General features: G+C 48.7%; 1 protein-coding gene across 3 annotated transcripts in view; it reads left to right on the forward strand.

The window, feature by feature from the left end:
* Positions 1 to 17238, forward strand: part of DAAM1 (dishevelled associated activator of morphogenesis 1) — a 196751-nt gene extending 179513 nt beyond the window's left edge. For all 3 annotated transcript variants that reach the window (XM_075926322.1, XM_075926324.1, XM_075926323.1), the window contains 6 exons: positions 977 to 1145; positions 3794 to 3901; positions 5469 to 5529; positions 7227 to 7358; positions 9655 to 9825; positions 14222 to 17238. In XM_075926322.1, the coding sequence (XP_075782437.1) occupies positions 977 to 1145; positions 3794 to 3901; positions 5469 to 5529; positions 7227 to 7358; positions 9655 to 9825; positions 14222 to 14431 (851 nt within the window). In that variant the 3' untranslated portion in view covers positions 14432 to 17238. The remainder of the gene's footprint in view (positions 1 to 976; positions 1146 to 3793; positions 3902 to 5468; positions 5530 to 7226; positions 7359 to 9654; positions 9826 to 14221) is intronic.
* Positions 17239 to 23217: the final 5979 nt, after the last annotated feature.

A 23217-nucleotide genomic window follows, 5' to 3' on the forward strand; every position in this document is an offset into this window, starting at 1 on the left:
AATCCCTTTGGGCACTCCAGTCTATCTTGCCACTTAGGCAAGATTGCCTTTGTGGTAGATGGTCCCTTGCACCAAAAATTGCAGCGATGCTATGGTTACTCCCAGTGCCAAAGGCCCAGTCCTTTGCCCCAGATCAGTTGTACTTTAGAACTCTCACCGAAGAGAACGCTTGTAGCCTATTCACTCTCGTTCTTTCCTGGTTTTTATTTACAAGGTTAAAACAGGTAACAGACACACGGAGATGAGTTACAGTCTTAGGTTTCAACAGCAATAGAGACTGCTGTAATGTGCAAGCTCTGTATGTCCTTTAGGGCTCAGCAGTTTGGGGCTCCCTTGCTTTTGCTTCGGAAAGTTGCCCCCTCCAAATTCCAAGCAGCACAGTGATACAGACCCTTTGGTCGGGGATATTTAGTCCCTTCCCCTAGCGTTCAAACTGTGATAAGACGGGGGTTTGTGTGCATCCCCCTTTCTTGGGCATGAGGGGCACAATCTTTTCTCCGATGATGTTCCACATCAGATGATGTTTGTCTGATGTCTCTAGGCCTTCTGTGGTTGGGCAGGAGATTAACACAGGGGGACCTCAATTAGTATTTCACGCTTGGTAATACTTCTCTCCTGACTGGGGTTTCCAGTTTCATAGCAAATACTTAAATATCACCTTGTAACATAGGATACAGAGAGTACAAGCGTGTGCAGCAACTCGCGTGCATTTCATAAAGTCCAAGCACTAAACACATTATCAACATAGCATGTATTTTAACAATGCTCGCACACCAGCGAGCTTTTGTCAGAGCTCAGTGAGGCCAAGGGACCTTGGCATGGGTTGGCTGCTGGTCTGCCAGCCTCTCAGCAGCACTCTGCAGTTCCTGATAGCTTTTGTTATGGTGGCTTGGGTTGTAAAGTAACGATCCGGCTAGTCTGTGTGCTGTGTGTTGCCAGAACCTAACTGCAGGAAAACCATTTTTCCCCCTTTTAGCAATCCGTGCTGGCTCAAAGGAAGTGCTTCAGAGTAAGAGCCTGAAGCAGTTGTTGGAGGTGGTTCTGGCCTTTGGAAACTACATGAATAAAGGCCAGAGAGGCAACGCCTTTGGGTTCAAAATCGCCAGCCTCAACAAGATTGCAGACACGAAGTCCAGCATTGACAAGTGAGCAACTCCTCCTGTCCCTTCTGGGAAAGCCCTTGTGGATTCTGAGTAACTCAGAGGATCCATAATTACTCCCTTCTTCATAGGTGCGGGTTAGAGGCGGGGAGCAGCCAACAAAGCCTTTGTCCTTTCGATGTTTCTTGGTGGCTAATTTTGGTTTCAATGGGCCTTCTTGCGTACAAGACCCAACAGTAGAAAGCCAGCATTTTACGCCAGTTCATGCATCTTTCCTGTTTGAATTACGCAGAGAGAGGTTTACAACGCAAGCACTCAATGGAACTTTATACCTGGATACTGATGGTATAAGTGAGATCAATACACGCAGCATCCTACAAGCATTTTCATCAAGTCTAAACGCGCTCTTATAACGCTGCTGTTTTAATAACAACACCGGTGAGCCAGGCTGGCTTCCAGATCTACATTTGTCAGTTTTTAGTGAGGCCTAGGAGCAGGGCTGGCCTTTCCATGAATCAAACTGAGGCTCCTGCCTCAGGTGCCATAAACTTGGGGGGGGGGGGGCGCCACTAGGACCCAGAGTATAGAAAATTGTCTGCTGCTGGTGCCTTTGTATTCTCTCTGCTCTAGATGCACAGAGATGGTGGAGTGCTATGCGGAGGAAGGAGGGCACAAGAGACATAACAGGCAGGCAGGACAAAAGGAGGCATGGGGGCATCATTTGAGCTCCCCACCTCAAGTGCCAAAATGTTGTGGGTTGGCCCTGCCTAGAAGCCTTGACATGAGCTGGCATCTGGTTTCCAGCATCACAGTTGCCTTTCTGGACATGCTGAAGGATACAGTGATAGACACCTGAGAAATCCCTTGGACAGACACTGTTTGGGGAGCAGAGGAAATACCCTACTTTTCATGGAGTAATTTCAGTGGCATCTTCATGTCTCTAGTGGATTCTGGGAAGGAATTTTAGTGGAGCCTGTGGTGGTGAGGCCATGTAAGTCTCTCTTACACCCCACTGCACTCTACAGTGTGGGGAATGGGTGCGTGGTTGCTGGGTTTGCTTTGAGTTTGTGCTTGAGGCTTGGGGTGACTTTTAGTCCTTTTCTGTAGAGTTTATAGCCCTGGAGCAACACATACTGTTTAGCTGCCGGGAGTGTCCCTCCAGTGCTGGACCATGCAGGCCAGCCAGAGCTGTGTTGTTGGGGCAAGTGGGTATCCAGCTGTGAAGGGAGAGGGGTGGTGAGGAAACCTTAACAGAGAAAGCCCTGCTTTCTGTCTCGCCCGCCACAGCCTGTCCTGGAGGAAGGGGATGGCCAGACAGCAGTTGTATTGGCTCCCAGCGCCAGGCTCCTCATGGTGAATGAGGGCTGCTGCACACTGCAGGGGTGCCCTCAAAGGGCGCCTGGTAAAATGGCTTGGATTTAAGTGAGTTCAACGACAATCCATCAGACGTGTACAGTGCAAACGTTCAAAATAGCATTAGGTTGACTGAGCACCCATTAAAAAGACACCCTGCATTATTATAACTAAAATAAGTAAAAATACTAAAATAAAATATACTTACAATTAATTAAGTGGTTACTGCTCTTTAGAAGTGCCTGCCTTGTCCCCAGCTTGCTGTTCTCCACGGGGTGGGCTGGTGGTGTGAGGCCTGGTAGAATGAGGGGGAGCTGCAGGAGTCAGGATGGGAGGAGGTGGGGGCGGTTCCCCAGCCTGCTCTTGAAACAGCCTCCCTCTGCTGTGCAACATATCAGACAATTTGCGCGCCCCCCCCCCTGTTTTTTTTTTAAAGCCTGCCTTCCAGAGAGCTAAAATAAGGAACTGGCCCTTTAAAAGCGGGACGGATGGTCACCCTACTCAAAGGGGCAGGAGCTGCAGTGGTTCCCAGATGATTCAGGGTGTCAGGGGAGAGGGCCAGGCTGGAGGTATCCGTACAGAACAGCACCATGAAAGGGCACGTAGGCAGTCTGCGACTGACGGCACCATACAGCGTGGAATAAAACACGCAGTGTTTCCTCTTTGCCAAGAAGCAGAGAGGGAAAGAGACTTCTCCAGATTGTTTTCCTCCAGCCTCCTTTTTCAGCAAATGCTTGCGACGTTCTGCGGGCCTTTGCCCTGTGACCTAGCTGTCAACAGACTTGAATTGTGTTGGACCGGGGGGAGCAGCGTTCTAGAATCTCACGCCCTCCACTGACAATCCTTGGTCACCAGCTCCAAGATGCCTGATTGTAGGGACTCCTGGCCTGAGCTTCCCCACTTCCCCCCCATCGCAGGGACGGAGGTCGAGGCAATCTTGCGGCTAGCCAGACCCTAAAGCCTTGTAAAGCCCTTATAAACCAAAGTCCACACTTGGAACTGTGTAGGAAATGGATGCAGATCCCAGAACACCAAACGTCCATGTCCCGTGCAACTAATGATGCCCAGCATGCGTGCAGGCACCTTCTGCACCAGGCATGGATGGAGAACATCAGCACTGCTGGAATTCAGCCCCCTAGGGGGTGGAAGGGAGCTGCTGTTTGTCCCCAACCCTAGCCAGACTTTCAGGACAGGAAGTGAAGAAGGCTGTAACTAATTGGAACTGCTGGCATGTAGAATGTAATGATCCAAACAAGAATATGGCCAGGATTAGAGAGCTCATACCCAACTTCTGCAGCTATTTACAATTTAACTGTAATGTCCCCTTTCTTTTATCTTAGGAACATCACCCTTTTGCACTATCTCATCACTATTGTGGAGAAGAAATATCCCAAAGTCCTCGGTCTTCATGAAGAGCTGCGCGACATCCCTCAAGCAGCCAAAGTAAAGTAGGTAGAAGCGTTGGTGGCAACTTTAAACAAACAGAATATTGCACATGCGATAATATTACTAGGTCTTTTCCTTTTGTTTCTGGAAAGCTCCCTTCTCTACCAGTGTCTGGAATCCACCATTTAGAGAGAAGCAAAAGGCTGTTGGCAAATCACATGTCAACAGCAGAGGTTTTAAATCTTGGACCACACAGAAAAGAACTGTAAATCCCTAGCGAGAGTAAGAGCCACTCGGGATAGTAGTGTCCTGTTGCATTTACCGCAAAATCATTTCAATTCAAAATATTCTGTTTGAGAATGTAGATGCCATTTTAGAATGAACATGTTTTTTGCAAAGATGGGGCTGCAGATCAGGGTCAGGTATTTAAATACAAATGCCACGACAGCATCGGCACAAAGAGGTGTGGTCCTTTTTCTGTGTGCCACCCAGGTGTAGGGCATGCAAATAGGGGAGCTGTTCACTCAAGCACCTTTAAACCAATGTGCAAACCTTGTGGCATCTGTTGCATTCTTCGAAAACTTGTCTTATGGCTTGCTGAATCCTGCTCACTTTGTTTTTAAACTAGTTGCAAGGCCAAGGTCCTGATTTAGTAAAGCCCTTAACGCATGCTTAAGTTGCGCTGAAATCAATGAGGTTCCAAAATGTGTGACTGCTTTGGGGCTTGAGTGTGTATTAATAAGTACAAGGTGCATGCATGTCTAAGGCTGAGCTGCTTGTGACTGAGGATGAATTGATATATATTAATGGGGGCCGTGTTAGTTCATTTAATCCTAAATTCTAGGGCGAGGGTGGGGGTGTGTGTGGGGGTGGGAATTTACAAAGCCTCCTAATTAGCTAGTGGTTCTTTGAGTTTCAAAGGGCCCTTTTAATGCAAAATCTAAGCTGGTCTTATTGGTTAATCTGTCGACTACACGCATCCCCACCCTTGCTGCCTCTATATCAGACAGCAGGACGGGTGGGGGAGGTGGGAGCCAGCACACACGGGGGCCAGCTTTTAAGATAGCTCTCCGCACATGCCAGCTCTGCGGAGCTGCTCCCCACCCTCCTTGCTACCTCCCACAGAGGCAGCAGGGAGGGATAGGCAGGAGCCAGTACACCTGGGAAGCAGCTTTCAAGCCAGTTCCTGCACATGTTGGCTCCCGCGGAGCTGCCTGGCCCCCTGCACTGCTGCCTCTTTATCAGAGGCAGCGGGTGGGGGCAGGTGGGGAGCTGGCTCCCCATGAGTGCTGGCTCCTGCCTGCCCTTCCCTGCGTGTAAACGTGTAACTGCTAACATTTCTCGTGGTTACACATTTACTCAACTATTTTTAATTTGATTTTTAATTTGAGACTGTTCCTTTTATAAGGCAGTACGCATAGCTTGAAAGAAACACTAACTAGTTTCACATTTGTCCAAATGGCCACACTGTCTGTCAACAGAATTTGACACCTGAGAGCTGCTAATCTGAAGAGAGGAAGCACAGTGAGGGATTGTTTTAAATGGGGGGGAAAACACAGCTGATGCGAGCACAGAGTTCTGGAATTCATTGGCAAAGGCTTCAAATTAAAGCGCTGCCATTTTCAACAGCATGACGGAGCTGGAGAAGGAAATAAACACCTTGAGGAGTGGACTGAAGGCTGTGGAAACTGTAAGTATTATTTACCCACTTGATAGTCCACTCTGATTCCAAGTATCATAGCATCCGTCCTTAGGGAGGTAGGACAGGAAGCCCTTAGCAAAGCTGCTTTTATCTTATTTCCTGGAGATCAGTTTGGCTTTCCTTCCTGCCATGCATGTGTGTCTGTTCTCTGAAGGCTGCTTCAGGATGGGAGTAGGCTGCTTATAAATCAGCCAAGCACCTGAGAGATTCATAGAGAGTTGGGGCTTAGTTTAGTTAGTTGATGTTGACCAAAACCATGAAGAGGTAATAAACGAGGACTTGGCTTTGCCACAATAAAACAGCCCATCATGGAGACCACAAAGCAGACAGTAGTTCCTCATGAGGCCTGGGAAGGAAGTGGTGAACAAATGGATTGGAAGAGGTCTCCGTGCATGTAGGAGAAGGGGATATATTGATAGTTTGGGTGGCTCGCCACAATTCCACGTGTGGTGGTAGGGAGAGAGGGAAAAGTCCACCTCGTGGCCTGGTGACCTGACAGAACATTGAACCTGTAAGTGATGAGAGAGGGTTTGCACGGTAAAATACCTTAGGCAGCCTGCTGGGCTCTGTAAAGTGTGGTGCACAGCTCCAGTCAATGATAGAAGCTCCGCATTGACCAGTACTGAGTGTGCGTGCAAGTGTAATATGTACAAGCAGTTTAGGGAGTTAAGTGCTACAAGAAAAGTAACAGGTAAACGAGTAGTCCTGTGGCACCGTTCAGACTAACAAAAATATATAGTGTCATGAGCTTTTGTGGTAAAACCCATTTCATGGGATACTCTGTAACTTTAAAAATGAGTAGTCTTAACACGGCTACCCCGTGAGGCTTTCTATAGTTTATCTTGTAACTCTCTTGCATTTGACAGTGCAGAGAGATGGTGGTGGAGTTTAAACTTCAGTAGCCATAGATACAGTAAGATGAGTAAAGTGGATATGTTGTGTCCTTTTTTCAGAGGAAAGCCATGTGTAAACAAGAGCAAGTTGTAGGTTTGTTACTGTTAGTTCATGCTTTGATTTCTGCAAAGGGTTGGGAAATTGCCAGCCTTAACACGAAGATTCAAGAGGAACCACTAGAAAACTGCCTACTAAATGTGGAGCGCACATGCTGAGTCCTGGAAGCAAAATGCTAATCTGGGAAGCTAGGTTTCTGCCAGCACCACTCATTCAGCAGACAAATTCAGAACGGTTTAGCTGGTTCCATAGAGGAAATAGAATGGAAAGTTGGCCTGTCATTGTACAATCACACCCGAGGAATTGGGTGGAATAGGAAGAGATGAGAACAAATTATTACCATGGCAACATCGTCAAGGCAGGTAGCCCTGGAACGAGGCCTGTCACTTCTGGGTATGTTACAAAGCCTCACCTCTGTTCAATGTACCCGCTCTGAGCAGAGAGGATGCGTTTCTCACAAGAGCAGAGGAGACAGGTGGAACAGAGTCGGTCACGTCTTCCCGATCAGACACCTTGATCCTAAGGTTTATTGTCAGGCTATCTAGTAAAATACTTGAAATCTTTCCTCAGGCAGCAGCTATAGCACAGGTAAGAGACTTTTCTGAGGATCAGGGAGCACTCTTTATAGTAAAGTGGCTTTTAAGATAAGATACATTTTGGGCTTTGTTAAATATGCAATGTTGTGTCTCCCTTTTTAAACAGACACTGACCACAATTGAATTTATTTCCTTAAGGAACTGGAATACCAGAAATCGCAGCTCTCTCATCCTGGAGACAAGTTTGTGTCAGTCGTCAGCCAGTTCATCACCTTAGCCAGCTTTAGCTTCTCTGATGTTGAAGATCTTCTGACGGAAGCTAAAGAACTGGTAATATCTCTGATATCATCTGTGAGCCTCTCTCGACAAAGAGGACTAATCCAGTGGTGATTGAAGCCTATCTCAAATCCTACCAAAAAACAATTGAAGGGCTTGTCTGCTCCAGACCACCATGTCACTTTGTGTTTCAGTCAGGGCGTGGCAACCATTTGAATATGTGCACATGGCTGGTATGAGGCCTTTCCTTGCTGTGCTGACCTAAGCCCAGTTAAAGTGTGGACCATCATCTAGCTGCTGTCAAAGATGGTGAACATTCTTGGTCTCCTCTTTCCCCTCCCCACCCCATAAACACCACAGGTCTTCGACTCTCACCCCACTATCAGAGTCCTCTGACCGTGTCTCCCTACTGCACCGCCCCCTCTGTGGAAATGCCACCTCCATTCCTGATTATGGAATTCTCAGCCAGGAGGCCTCTTCGGTTCCCTGGCTGAGGGAATGGTCAAAGATGGCAGCTGTCAGCAGTCACAGCCCTGCTGAGATGCATCCATGGTGACATTCAGCAGCTTGAACTGCAGTGGGCATTTACCCAGACCAACTACCAGGCTCACTTAATGCTGCCCTCCAGCCAATCAGCTGGTACACTGTTATGTATGGATACGAGGTGCATTTCAGTGAAAGGAGATGCTACAAGTGATGGCACGCTGTTCAAGTGTAGACAAGTCCTAAGTGTCACTCAAGGCCTGCTCTAAAATGGCTGAACTGTTGTTTCGACAGCTGTCAGCACAGCAGCCATACACTGTAGCTTGAATCGTGCTCAGTTAATGTGAGGTTCACTGTTAAAAGGCTCCTCTGGGTTTGAGTCTCGTTCTTGTTATTCCTGAGGATGCCGGGCCACTGTTCTGGAAAGTTCCAGGTGGCATGAGGATAACATTTTCAGAATTCCCTAAGACTGTCTCTGTGGTCCTTCAGCTTAGATGTAAGGGTGTGAATTGCAGCATGCGCTAGTGTGCTGTGCTGTACTTTCCCAGGGTGGACACTAAAGGCGGGAGGTACTTGGGTCACAGGAACGTTCTTTTGAACAGGATCACGTTAGTACGAGGTAGATACCTGATAGCTTGTGCCCTCAGTGTCTGCAGAGTGGGGAGATAATCCAGCACAGTAGTGTCATTGCAATTCACAATGTAGGCCCATCAATTCTTAAATCTCATTGTAAGTCGATGGGACATTACAAATCTGACCCTTAATACTTTAAGGGCCTAAAGGTACAGATAGGCACCTAATGAAATTTTCAAAAGCATCACCTAGCTGTCATTGATTTCAATGGGAGTCCATCACCTGGGTGCTTTAGAAAACTTCTTTAGGCACCCATCTGTATTTTTAGGCCCCTAAACACCTTTGAAATCTGGTCTAAGTCCTACTGAGTTTCACTGAGACTAAGGAAGTAGCTAAGTCTCTTTTGAAAATGGGACTTAGATACTTTCAAAAATCTTTCTTTATTCTTTCTGACAGCAGAGTGGAAACAAAAGTAACTAGTAAAGGTGTTGTTTTTTTCATGTTTGTGTTTTTAAGTTGGATAATATCAAAAATGTACAATCACAATTTTTAGCAACCTTCCTTCTCTCACCCTCTCTGTTCCCTGCCTTTCCTTTCCCCGAGTTGCAAATAAGCACAAGGCACTTCAGTCCAAAGGAGAACTTATGTCATCCTGACAGAAGTCTTGCGTCAACCTTAGCTACAGCATTGCTGTAATCACATTAATTATTTGTCAATGGTGCTGTAGGTCTTGCAAACTTCCTCCTCCTCCATCTGGGGTAATTTCTGAGCTGAATAATAAATGCCTTTTAAAAGCTTCACTAACACATTTGGTTTCAATATTGAACCATGTGGAAACAATAAATAATACCCCAAAAATTCTTCAAAGAAAAGTTAAAAGTGCAAGTTTCCTACCCCTGCCATGTCTACTATTAGTTTTATGTCTTCAGTCTTCGGCACCACAATATTTTGCTTCCTTGTTTTTACTACTGCTTAGTTAATAAAACTGAGTTAGGTAATAAAGGATGTTAAGCAGAAACAGGAGTGTAAAACTTCTTACATGATTTAAGAGGGGCCTTTAAAGGAACAGCCCATTGGAAAATCTTTAGTTAATTGCCACCACGTAATGAGCAGAAGACAAAGTATGCTTTAAAAAAAAAACAACACCTGAGACTTGAATTACTAGCTAATCCATTTTCCATTTAATTCCATGCTCCATCAAATACCACTGTAAATATTACTCTGGTTTTCAAGAAAGGATTTTGTGGGTTCACTGGATTCTCACTTGCTTACTGCTTACTCCTCTTTTCCCCAGTTTACCAAGGCAGTGAAGCACTTTGGGGAAGACGCTGGCAAAATGCAGCCGGATGAGTTCTTTGGGATCTTCGATCAGTTTCTTCAAGCTGTGACAGAGGCCAAGCAGGAGAATGAGAACATGAGGAAAAGGAAGGAGGAAGAGGAGCGTCGGGCGCGCATGGAAGCACAGGTGAGAGGAGAACCTGCTTGCTGTGATCTCCGGTGCTGGTTGGCTCTCGTGGTCGAGTCGGCGTCAGTGTGTGCTCCAGGAGGCTAGACAGGGAATGGAGATGGTGACTGTTTCATTAGCACATGCTTGAAAATGTCAGATTCATTTCAGGGCTAGCGAGGGGAGGGGCTTTGGATGTTTTGCATCTTGACCTAAGTCTTCTGCCATTGATGTGGACAGTGGCACTTCCAGTGACTTGAGTGAAAACAGTTAGGCTTAGGCTGAGAGCTTTTGGAAATCTCTACCCCCTAAGTGTCCCTCTTCCCCTGGAGAGGAAGAATGATCTTGTAGTTGGGGCATTGGACTAGGGTGCAGAAGATCCAGGCCCAGACTATCCAGTTCTGCCCTGGACTTCCTGTGACCTTGGACATGTCACTTTGTCTCTGAGGAAATGGGGATAATGCTGACTTGATTTCTCCCACCCCCGGGTGTCTTGTCTACTTACACTGCAAGATCTCCAGGGCAGGCCCTCTGTATGTGCAGCCCATGATGCAACTGTGCCCTCCTTGCTTTCCAAATTCTTGGAGTGCCCCCCCCCCCAGTCAAATTATTGCCCATCCCTGCCATAATACATACTACAGGTTGCACCTCCCAAATCTGGGATTCTCTCATCTGGCAACATCTGTGGTCCGGCACGACCATGGACAGGGCTCGCCAGGCAGCAGCGAGCCTTGGAGAGCCCAGGGGCAGGAGGGTCAGCAGATGGGAGCCCAGTGCACCCCTGCCAGTCTACCAGCTGCGGGGCCACAGCAGCCGGGGAGGAGAGGGATCGGGGCTGTCTGCCGCTGAGTAGTACAGCCCAGCCCAAGAGGGGAAGTCTGGCCAGGCCATGTCCGCTTGGGAAGCAGCAGGGCTGCAGAAGTAGCAGCGTGATTAGGGCTGCCTGCCACTGGGCATCGGGGCGGGGGTTGCAGCCACCGCAGCCCAGGAAGGGAAACCAGCCTCAGCAGACTGGCAGAATCAGCGTGACTGGTACCACATGCTGCACAGCAGTGGGGCTAAAGCTGCGGCAGCCCGATCGGACAGCCTGCCATTCAGCAGTGGGGCAGCAGAGCTGAGGCTGGGGCAGACCTGCAGACAGCCCAGCTGCGCTGAAGGAGCTGGGAGCGGGGAGGAGCGGCAGGCTGAGGGGCTGGTATCACAGGACCTCCTCTCATCCGGGACTGGTCAGGTGCTAAGGGTGCTGCACGAGAGAGATCCAGCCTGACTAATTGCTTCTCTTCAAAGCAAAATCAGTTTTGCTCCAAGAAGCAACGTTGAAAGGCAGCCATAGAGTTCAATCTAACTCATGACTACAGACCAGCCACAACTTTTTTGCCTTCGGAAAGTGTATGAGCCTGGATGGAAGGGACGCCTTGCATTAAGCCACATGTTGCATAGATGCCAAGGCTAGAAGGGGCCACTGTGATCCGCTAGTCTGACCCACTGTATTACACAGGGCATTGAACGGCCCCGAAATAATGCCTAGAGCAGATCTCTTAGGAAACCCCTCCAAGCTTGATTTACAAGTTGCCGGTACTGGAGAATCCACTGTGAGTGTCGGTAAATCGTTCAGTGGTAAGTTATTCCCGCTATTAGAAAGTTGCATTTGTCTCGCTTCAACTTCAAGCCATTGGATTGTGTTAGACCTTTCTGTGCCAGAACAAAGAGCCCATTATTAAGTATTTGTTCCCCTTAGATGCTTATAGACTGTGACCAGATCTCCCTTTAGCCTTCTCTTAAGTTAAACAGTCTGAGCCCCGCGCTGTAAGGAATACAAGGAATCCAGATCTCTTCGAGCCTTGCCATCAGGCAGGTTTTCTATTCCTTGAGTCATTCGTGTGGCTCTTCTCTGAGCCCTCTCCAGCATATCCACATCCTTCCTCAATTGTGGGCACCAGAATTGGACACAGGATCCCAGCAGCAGTCAGGCTAGCCTCAAATATAGAGGTGAAAGAAACTCTCTGCTTCCCCTGTTTATGCATCTCAGAATCGCATTTGCTTTTTTTGGTCACAGTGGAAGCTGGGGGCATGGATCAATGTTCATGTCACACTCCCTATCAATACCTGGCCTGAGACGCTAATGATCCAGCCACCCAGCAAAGTTCAGTCACCTGCCACCGGAGCCAGGTTTACACTAAGAAGTGGGAGTTCATGTTAGGCCGGGGTGGGCAAAAGGGCCTCCGCGGGTCGAATCCAGCCCGCCAAGCGGTTGGATCCAGCCGGCGGAGGCCTTGCTGCTCCCACTAGGGCCTGGGGGCAGGGGAGTGCCCGAAGCCTTTTCCGCTCTGTCCCCGATAGAGGCAGCAGCACAAAGGGTGAGGGGAATGGGAAGGAGGCAATATGCACCGGAGCCAGCACCTATCCTCCCCCCCCCCCCCGCCCTTGCTGCTTCCTACAGAGGCGGGGCTGGGGGTGGGGGAGAGACTGTGCTTAGGGTGAGCTGACTTTTAAGCCGGCTCCCCTAGTTCTGGCTCTGTGGAGCCACCTGCAGAGGGAGCAGGATTGGTGGTGGGCAGGGGAGGCTGCTGCGAAGCAACCTCTGTCCACAGCAGGCCTGTGCTCCCTACGAACAGTCTGCTCCATAGTTCCCCACAGACAGAGGCTGTTCCAGCTTGGACCCCCCACGGACAGGGGCTGCCGCTGCCCTACACTGTCTCAGTAGGAAGCCAGTTTTTAAACAGGCTCCCCTTGCAGACCAGCTCCTGCCTGCCACCCTACACTGTTGCCTCTGATACGCAGCAGCACGGGATGACAAACGGCTCCCTGGGCGTGGGCCAGGAACATGCTGGCTGCCCGCCTCACCTCCGGGGACTATGGAATAGTCATGTACCTGCTACATTTTGACGCGATTACGCGACTCTTCAATTACACGCCATCTGACATCCCTGCGGTAGGTGGAGATGCTGCAGATTTGCAGTTCTCAGTACGGGACCACCTCTCGTGGTCTGATTGGAAAAAGGGAGGCAAATTCACCGAGGCAGCTCAACTCTGCAGACCTTGTCAAGCTTGTGCCGAGCCTGAATTCGGCCCCACCGTGAGCTCTGATAACTGGTGTAAGTTTTTGATAGTCACTGTGGAACACCTGACTCTTTTTCACAGGAGAGGACAAAACTGGGATTGCTCTAGCCAAAGCTACACCAGGGGTGCGGTGTTGTGGCACTGTGCATAAAAAGCATGTCGCCTAGGGAATACAGATGCTCCTGGGGAGCTGGCTGCTGCCCTGCACTGCTGGCTCTCCAGAAGCAGGGCCAGAGCCGATGCGCTCCAGGAACTGGTTTATCATATAAGCTGGCTCCTGGCACACACCGGCTCCCGGCCCAGCTCTCAGGGAACTGGCTGAGCTGCGGGCTCTGTAGTATCAGCCTTATAGTGCAAAGCAGTGACAGAAATGGATCGCGATGTCTACTGGCCAGCTGTCGAATGTCTGCTGGCTCCCGGAAACTTAGGTTGTTTTTTTTAAATTATAGGATCAGATTGGGTGGGGTTGAAGTTCACTTGCCCAGTGGCTGCCCCCTTGTAGTGCCCTAGGGGGTTTGTATCACCCCAAATAAGTTGGGGGAAGCAGAGGGGGCAGTGGCTTGGTCATCTGTCTCCTTCCTTGCTCCTTGCACCAGAAAACGTTGCTGGCTAGTAGGCCTGGCTGACGACAAGGAAAGAATTTTTTCACTTTTTCTTTTATTTTTCTTCCACCCGCTGAAGTGTGCAAACGTGCGCCACTGACTAGCGTGATCGCGGGTCAGACCCTGAGCACATGTCTGTTTAATTTTCAGTTTTTATGTGGCTTTTTATCACTATTGAAAACCAGAATTGTTCCTGTTTCCACCAGGCCAGGCACGGGTGGAGGCATCTGCTGCCCCCTCCAAAGTCCGTGTGGTACCAAGGGCCTGTTTCCCATGTATGCTTCCTGCTTCTGGGAGGCACAGCAAGGGGGAAGCATGAGCACACGACAAACCAGGAGGCTCCTGAAGATGCTGCTGGAGCAGCGTAGCTGGACCTGTGCGCTTGTTACACTAGCGTTGTCTGGCTTTAACAGTGTGGGCCTAGTTCGTGATACAACCACGTACTCTGGTTTTGGGTATATTGGAATGAAGGGTACAGTGATAGCCTTCCAGTATGAGGGGGTATTAACTGAACCCGTCAGTCACCATTACTGATAAAGTTGTATCCATTCAAGGGGTTGTAGCAGTTTAACCATTTTGATTTAAAAAAAAAAAAATCACGCCCCAATCCATCTCGTGATGGTGATAAATTACTTAAAGGTAGACCAGGCCAAAAAATCAAAACAAGGCCTTGAATTGTGTGTGTCCAGACTCCTTTCAGGTCCGTGTGTTACAGAAAATGAGATGGATTATTTTTCTTCTTGGTTTCTGTCTAGCTGAAAGAACAGCGCGAGCGGGAACGCAAGGCCAGAAAGGCTAAAGAAAACAGCGAGGAAGGTGGGGAGTTTGATGACCTTGTTTCAGCTTTGCGGTCAGGCGAAGTCTTTGACAAAGACCTTTCGAAACTGAAACGGAATCGCAAGCGCATCGCCAACCAGCTGACGGACAGCAGCCGGGAGAGGCCAGTCACCAAACTCAACTTCTGATCCTTTGGTTTTGTAAACATTTTAGAAAACCGATTAGCAGTCTTTTTGAAGTGGCTAGGATTTTTCATTACACTGCCTTGTAATTCAGACCGAAATGGTGGCACACTTTGTGTGTGTGTGTGTGTGTGTGTGTGTTGTGTATATAAAAGTCTGGTTGTTGGTGTGTATGGAGAATACATGTGTGTCTGTATGTCAGGACAGTGTGCATATGTGTGCCATACAAACACATATATAGACACTTGTCTGAGTGCAACTTCCATTTCCTTTCCTTCAGTCTCCTTGTTCAAAAAGTAGTTAACCTGGTGCATAAGCACAACATCGTGTCTACTGAGAAAGAGATAACGAAAACATTCCTTGTAGTAAACAAAGGCATTGAGAAATACTTTCTACTTGATCTCCCATTGGCGTTCTTTACCTTGGGAGCATAGAGAGAAACAAAAACGCACCTCCGTTTGAACCACTGGCGCTGAGGTGTCATCGCAAACTGCTGAGGATCAGCTTGGAATCTGTAGAATACAGCGTAAGAAAACAGTTTGTAGAAGTCTACTATGAACGCCCTGCATACAGTCTGAAGTGTGTTTAAAAAAAGTCAAGTGGAAACAATCCATGTTGTTATTATTCAAGACTTGAACATCTGTGCTCTTGTGCTGGTTCCAATGAGTTTTGTACTGTAACGTCTCTTGATAATCCCTTTTCAATTGTTTTTGGGAAGCACGATCCTTCTCTTACCACAACCCATGCTCTTGCTGAAGACAGATTACCACAGTGTGCTTACTGCTGTAACAATACATAGACATAGTTCTACTTTTTCAGTGTTTTCGTGCCCAAGACAAATGGGAGATGGGGGGTGGGAGAGGGTTTCCTCTACTGAGAAAAAGAGCATAAACTTTTTGTGTTCTAATTTTTTCCATTTTCGGTTCAGTGGGACAAACTGTATCCTCTAAGGCCAGGTCTGCAGTAAAAAGTTAAGTCAACCAAACAATGTTGCTCAGGATGTGAAAAATTTCCTGAGTGATGTAGTTATGCCGACCTAACCCCTGGTGTGCTAGAATTGTTCTGTTGGTGTAGCAACCTCCTCCGGAGGAGACAGACTATCTACAGTGACAGGGAGTATCTACAGTATCTGCAGTAGCTTTTCTAGTGTAGGTATAACCTAAATGTTGGTCTGAACGGATGGTCTTTTAAACCAATGCACAAAGGACTTGATCCAGAACCCATTGTGTCAATGGACCGGACTTCATTGATTTCAGTGGGCTTTGAACGAGGCCCTTTGTTTTTAATGGACAGACAGCAGCAATGATGCCAAGAAATATTTCTCTGAACAGACTTTTTCAAGTTGTTCGCTGTTTATATGGTCATTAAAATTTGTAAGCAAAGCTACCTGTAAAATGTCAGTCCAAAAAAAAAATCCAAAGCTCTCAGGGAGTAAAATAGTAGCAAGTAATAAATACATTTAAAAAAAATAAAAAAAATTGGAAAATAAAACGTAAATGTCATTAACATAGTAACACTTAATATTCTTAAATTATACAGAATATATAGAAGACTGTTACTTTTGCTTTTATTTATTTGTGGTGTTTTTTTTAAAAAAAACAACAAACTCTTTTATACCATCAATATTCTTGTGATCTTTTTTGTTTTTTTGTTGTTTTTCCTGTGGAGAGATTAGTTTGTCCCTATTGCACTAGATATTAACACTATTCGAAATACGTTTTTTTTCATGTAATGGGTATTATTGGCGGGATTGGGATGTCATTTTTTCCTATCTGTACTGTATAGCAAATATGCTGTTTAAACTAACTTGTAGAAAACTATGGTTCTTAGCACCTAGAGACCCAGGATCTCTGTGCTTTCTGAAAGCTGTGAAGTATCACTCTTAAAAAGAGTTGTCAAGAGCTGTGGTCTTACAATTTTTTTTCCTCATTGCACCATTCACACTGTAAGTATAAAAAAGTGTATAAAGCAGTAATAAATACAAAGGGGATGGCTTGGTAAAGTCCTGCACCTCCTAGCAAAGCAACTGCAAAACCTGCAAATTTTCAAAGATTGGGCGTGAAGCACTTTGTTTTAAGAAGAAGAAGAAGAAGAAAGGAGGGAAAATAATGGTGATTCTTGTTCCTTAACTAAAGTGCCTCAATTTATATTTTTTATTTATGGCTTAAGAAATTTGGGCGGACGCAATGTGAGGAACGGACTCTGCCTGGCAGGCACGGGAGTCGTGTCTGATGACCTGAGGAAAGGTCAGTTAATTGTTTTGCTAGAATAATGCCTTTTGAATTTGAAAAGGCTGAGGCCTCTAGTCTTGCATTGAGGTCCTTCTTCCACGGCACATGGTAGCCATGCAAAGCTCTCGGGCTTCACCTTATGGGATTCCAGTGGAGGATCCGAGGCTTAGTTACCTTTCCGGACTGTTCTTCTTTTCCATCAGCCTGGTGATTGGGCTGCATTTGCCATTTAGTTTTCTTTCCAAACAAAAGGCTGTGTGCAGGTAAATCCATGTGCCATTGCTGAAAACTACTTTTCAACAGGTGCTGGTGTCAGTAGCCACTCTTTTTTTTTTTTTCTCTCTCTTTTTTTCTCTCTCGGGTGTGTATTTTACAGGTTGTTTTTTTAATAATGCCAAAAAGGAAAAAACTGCTTGTAAACTGAAGTATATGTCATGGACCTTCTTAGCTTAGTAGTGGACCAATTTAGGTGCCAGAATGTTAGTAGTTTAGCTGCCAGGAAATGCTGTGTATGGTATGAGATTGTACATTTTTTTTTAAGATGGCAATATGCAATAAAGCAAAAGGATTGCATTGAGTGTATGTCCACGGAGCCCACGAGTTATTTTTGAAGCCAATTTTCAGAGCAGCCACTCCTATGTCTCCTCAGAAGAAAATGCCATTGCCGATTTTGGATAATTGTGGGTAGGCTGCCGATTTGTAGAGACAGATTCAACCCCAAAAAATTTTTTAAATGAGTTCACACAGGGCCAGATTATAGTCTGTCTGACCATCGCAAACCTGAAGTCGTGACCTGTGTGCTTGTACAGTCTACATACTGAGCACCTCACAGCCAATCATGGATTCACCATGGCTGCACCCCAGTAAGGGGCAGAATTACTGTCCCCATTTCACTGTTGGCAGCTCTATGCTACGGGCATGAGTTTATCTAAGCTCCGCGATTTGAGTTACCATAGTAACGTCAAGTCGATGTAGCTTGACTTATTTACTGAGAGGTCCACACTGTGCTGGGTTGATGGGAGAAACTCTTCCGTTGACTCCCCTTATTCTTCTCATTCCGCTAGAGTACTGGAGCTGACGTCCAAGCAATTGGTGGTCAATTTAGCGGGTCTTCACTAGACCTGCTAAATCAATCCCAGGTAGAGCTACACTGTGGCAAGCGATCCACACAGGAGTAGAGACAAGCCCTGGGAAATAAGATTAAAAAGCAAAACTTTCCAAGAGCACTTACATTGACTGAAGTGTCTGTAAGTGCCACTGAAGGTCCATGGGAGGGGGAGATTTAGTGTTAGCTGTGGAGCACAATGGGTTTGAGGAGGAGGGGGTGAGGACAAGCAATGAGAGTGGTCGACTGTGGTATCCGAAGGGCAGAGAGTGTGGGTAGGGAACAGTGGGAGGGAGACACAGGCGTAAGGGGCGACCAGGGCTACTGGAGAAAGGAACAGCTAAATGAGGAGGCTGGGGTGGGAAATACTTTGCTTCATGTGCTTGCAGGATGGAAAGGGAATTCAGCTAATGATTGCATCTCTGGGTGCAGTTCGCCTGCATGCGGAGGCAGCATCCTGTATCTGCATCGCTCCAGCCCAGTTTTGTGGGTAGAAGTAGGGCAGGAATACTGCCTTGGCCGCATGCCGTTGTTCTGCACAGGGCTGGATTTCACCCGGCTTGACAGAGACCCAGATTCCAGCAAGCAGAGACCAATTTCAGACATTCCTGCAGGACAGACCGTGTGTATCCAGCCCACCCCTCCCGCACAGACGAGATGGGGGGCGCAGGGAGAGGGTCTCTCAGAGAAGGTTGCTGGATTGGTTAACAGAAGCCCGTGGTGAATGCATTACCGCCAAAAAGTCTGCGGCTTGTTTACTAATGTGAATGGAAAAGGTTATATTTGTTTGAGGCACAATTATTTACATGTATCCTCTTGCTAACCTTTGGAACGGTCTCTTGTGATGCCACTCGGATCAGAGGGACTCTGTGGCTGCCCTTGAGTCTGGTGCAGCAGCCGGGCAATACCGAAGAGAAGTTGCTGGCTGGGGGGTACAGGTGGCAGCCACACTGAACAAGGAGTAGTGGCACTTGTGCTGCATCCTATGTGGCCAGCAACATGACATCTGCTGCTCCTACTGCTTTGGTTTCTGAAAATGTGTAGAACGTAAGAATGGCCGGACCAATGGTCCATCTAGCCCAAGAGCCTGTCTTTCAACAGCCGCCAGCGCCTGTTGCTTCGGAGGGAATGAAGAGAACAGCGCAACTTTGAGTAAGCCGTCACCGTCATTCAGTCCCAGTTTCTGGCAGTCAGAGGTTTAGGGATACCTGGAACATGGTACCTGACCAATTGGGCTATTGCAGAGCTATCCTCCATGAACTTCTCTATTTCTTTTCTCAGGCAGCCACCCTGTGACCTACTTTGGCCAAACGGCTCGCTGGCCTCATGGAATGGGAGGCGAGAGGGCTCAGGAATCCCCATCTGCCATCCCCTTGGTCTGACAGAACCCCAGCTGAGTGGCGTTTTGAGTAATAGCCTAGGCCCAGGGGGAGTGCCTTGAGGTGTTCCATGGCCTAGCAGGGGAAGGTCCGGGTTTCCCAGCATGCAGAGGGGCAGAGATGAATAATGATCCTGTTTGGAGCAGGGTCAGGAGAACGGCCGAGTGTGCTTCGCTAGATGGCCCCTGTGCTGGATTTAGGCACAGGGAGCATGGGCTTGTATCTGGGGACCCAGCACCTGGAGTCATGTGACTGTCAGGAGCTCAGACTTGGAAAGAAAATCGCTGGCCCTCATGCCTGTAAAGAAAAGCGTGGCCATGTAAGCAGAGTGCAGTCGCGTCCACCTGAGGCAGAGGCCAGCCAGTAGCAGCAGGTCCATCAACAGTACCCGGGTCCCATTCACTTGGCCAGGGTGTTAGGGCTGAGCCCTGCTCCTTTGGGGGGAGTGGCGGTATAGCACCCCAGCAGGGCCCACTCACAAGCAAGAGCTGGGGTATGTTCGGGGAGAGCCCTTTGAAAATGAGCGTAGAGGCCTTGCTGCTGCTTCCATCATGGCGTGTCTGAGATGGGAATAGGTCCATGGGGCTGGGGGCAGGGCCGGCTGGTGTAGGGAGGAGTGGTACATGCAACACAGCCTCAGTGCAGCTTTGGCTACAGGATATAGCCCTAGCGCCTGGAGCAGGCTGCAAAGTCAGGCCTAGCCTGGGATCGGGTTGCATTACCCGCTCAGTGAGACAGGTTAACCGCCGGCTGCCAGGGCTCTTCGTTCCAGGCTGCTCTGCACATCCATTTGCTCTTCCCTGCCTCGGGCTCCAGAACGGTGCTGTCTGCACATGGCATGGGACGTGGCTGGCCTCCCCAGCAGCCCCACACGGAGCCTTTAATCCTGCCCTAGGGGAGTCTGCCCACCCCAAGCGGACACGCAGAAGCGGGCGTGACCAGGAGGGGCAGGGAGTGGAAGAAAGCCCTTGCCACGCTGGCGCTTCTGTTCAGATGCTCCCTGTGAAACGGATTCCTTCTCCATGGGGCATGATGTGAATATCCCCCCCGTCTCTGAGGACAGGCGAGCGGCAGGGGCCTTTGCTGCACAGCAGCACGACGACGGTGTGAAAAATGCCAGTCTGTCGGTGGTAGAGGAATGGCCTCTTTCTCCCGGCTCTGTACAACAACAAATGGTTACCATGGCAGCAAGTGACTGACACGAACCATCATGAATGATCATCCAGCCTTCTGATGGTCTTTCCTCTTAGCTCTGTTTTGTGGAGGCGATCGTCTTTTTGTCCTTTCCCACCTTACCGGGCTCTGGGTTTGTTTATAAACCGGGGCCCAGACTGAATTTCTCTTTCCCAGGGTTGGGGCTTCAGTTTGACGGGAAAATTCCCACTAAGCGTTCAAAGCGCCCACTGCTGAGGGGCAAGAGCTGTGCCCAGTGAATGGGGAAGGCTGGTGCTTGAGAGAAGCCTTGTGCTTCACTGGAGTCACAGCTGTTTCAGGGCCATAAAGAGAGCTAAAATCCAGGGCAAAATGTATATCTACAGCATATTTCCCCCAGAAGGTAGCAAATTCCATACTGGAGCACAGTGGTTCTTGGTATTTAGTGCTTCAAATATGCATTTTATCAGATCCATTATTGAACACCCTGGGGGTCAGGGAATTTTAAGCACCACGGCCTGGCTTCAGGGCAGCATGTAAGCACGTGCATAAAGTTGGGCACCCATTGGATACCTAGCTTTTCTCATCAGTCGATTTCCAAGCACTTGTGAGAGCGGTATCACTGTTCCCATTTTACAAAAGGGGAAACTGAGGCACAGGGCTTGCCTCTTGGATGAGCTAGGCCTAGGGCCCCAGGCCAGGAGGGTGCACTGTCCACAAGGAATAGGCTGTGCGTTTACCCTAATGTGCTTTTCTCAATCAGGGTCTAAATACGCCCCCTCCCCCTTTGTAATACGTAACAGGTGCTCTCGCGCAAGTGAAGTCATTTGACTTCTTTCTAGTGCCGGCTAGAAGGTGCAGAATCCACTTTTCATATGGCTCTGGGCGGGCCTGGGTCCCAGCTTGCGGTTGGGATAGCTGTGCCATAGCGTCTGGACGTGAGGGGGGGCCCTGGCGAAGCAGGGAAAGCAGAGGGCCGAGCCTGCTAGGCCAGCCTAGGCTTTCATGGTGATGTTTGCCGTGCTATTGCTATGCTCCTGCAAAGCCGTTCTATCTGCAGTGACCGTTTCAGCCACCAGCTAACTTGCTGGCCTGCGTGACGTTCATGCTGGATCACGCTGTCCCAGGGATGCCCATGTTTTCCTCTGAGGCCAAGCAAATGTTTGGGCATTAATCCAGGGAACGGGACAAAATACCTGGTTCTTTAGAACTCTGCAGTAATTTCACTCTTCCACTGCCAGGAAATGGCTTGGCCAGTAAAGGAAGGAAGCCTCTGAGACATGTGGGGGAGAGTCGGGGGGTGCAATATGGTTTAATGTGTGTCTGGCTTTGCAAGAGGGCACTGGCTCCCTGCTAGAAGCTTCTCGCCTCTTCCTGCTTCATAGCTAAATGCTCAGATTAGGGGAGCGCCATTGAGTGCTGCTGCTTGGATCCCTGCGCCAGTTATCATTGCTGCTTCATGCGCTTGGCCTTGTCTCCGAACAGCCTATGCCAGAGCCGCACAACTCATCAGCGCCTCTTCCTGCAGCGGACGGTGACGAGGCCGAAAATTTTCCATAGCTAGTTTATGGTGTGGTGTGCCGAGGGCCTTTAGGGCTTGTGCCTTTAGGGTGACAGGTCCCCGCCGGGACGGAGTGTTTCATTACAAGGGAAGGACACAGCTAGAAGCAGGAGCAGCAGGACTCGCACTTAATTGCTAGGTGGCACAACATGCCAATTTCTGCTGGCAGCCACAAAGCGAAGCCAGTTGGGAGCAGCTGGTGGAACCACGCACCCCCTGCACGCGCACACCCCCACGCCCATTATATCTGCAGCGAGTGGGCATCACTGTCCCTGGAAGAGTGCAGGGAGCCCTTGGAGACCCGCTCCCCCCATCATGGACCTATTCCTGGGACAGCAGGAGTGCAGAGGTTTTCTGTGCTGCTGCAAGGTCAGTGACACATGGGTCTTGCAGGCCTCAGGTATGGGGAAGTGCTGGTAGGGGAGAGCAAAGACCACCCGACTGGGACAGAGGGGTGGATCTCTCTCTCTCTCTCTCTCTCTCACTCACACACCCACACCCACACACACACACCTAAATGGCTCTGTCCCCATGGCCAGGACTTGTCTTCTACCTCCACTTTGCAGTCCTGGCTGTTTGGGGCGGAGCGGGCAGAAGGGGCGTCCTCTGCTCTGCCAGACCAGTACTGCAGCCTCCCAGGCACTTTGTGCCCTAGTAACGTGCAGCCAGCCCCCTTCAGCCCTGTTATTGGTGCTTCCCAAACCTCCCTCCTTCCCTTCATCACCAGCAGCCATAAACACAAAATTAGTCAAAAAAATAAAATCTTTCACATGAGAAGTGAAGTCTGCCCAGCCTTGCTATAAACGACATTTTTACGAAGTCCTGCCAGCAATGCTGCTGCCTTGGGTAGGGACTGGCAACTTGACTTTGAGTCCTCAATCTGCCACTGCCTCCCCTCCAAGAGCTTGGACAAGTTACTTAGAGCATCCTGTTTCCCACGGGTCCTGGGCCGTAATCTCTCTGTGCCCGGTTCACCAGGCGGCGAATGCTATGTACCTTTCTTTAGTGAGTGCTTTAAGATCTCCCACTGTAAAGCACTAAATTACCTTGAAATAGTTTGTTCTCAAGCCAGGAGGGTAAACTGTCTGACGTGCCCCCGGGCTATCGCAGCAAAATCTGGCTGTACTGTGGTTTTGTGTTCCCAGCCTTTATTTTTCAATTTTGGAGCAGTTGTCTGAACCACAGCACTAAGTTTGCATCTCAGCTCTCCTCTGGAATAAAACCAGAGAACCCAAAGCCATCTATGTGCTTCCTTTATGGGTAAACAAAGGATTTCCTGCAACTGAAATGACAGCAGACATAGATATTCATGGGAGCCGTGTGCACGGCTTCCCGCCTGACTGCTCTTCCATGCTCTAGCATGG

This window comes from Pelodiscus sinensis, chromosome 4 (genome assembly GCF_049634645.1).
Source record: "Pelodiscus sinensis isolate JC-2024 chromosome 4, ASM4963464v1, whole genome shotgun sequence".
Lineage (NCBI taxonomy): Eukaryota > Metazoa > Chordata > Testudines > Trionychidae > Pelodiscus > Pelodiscus sinensis.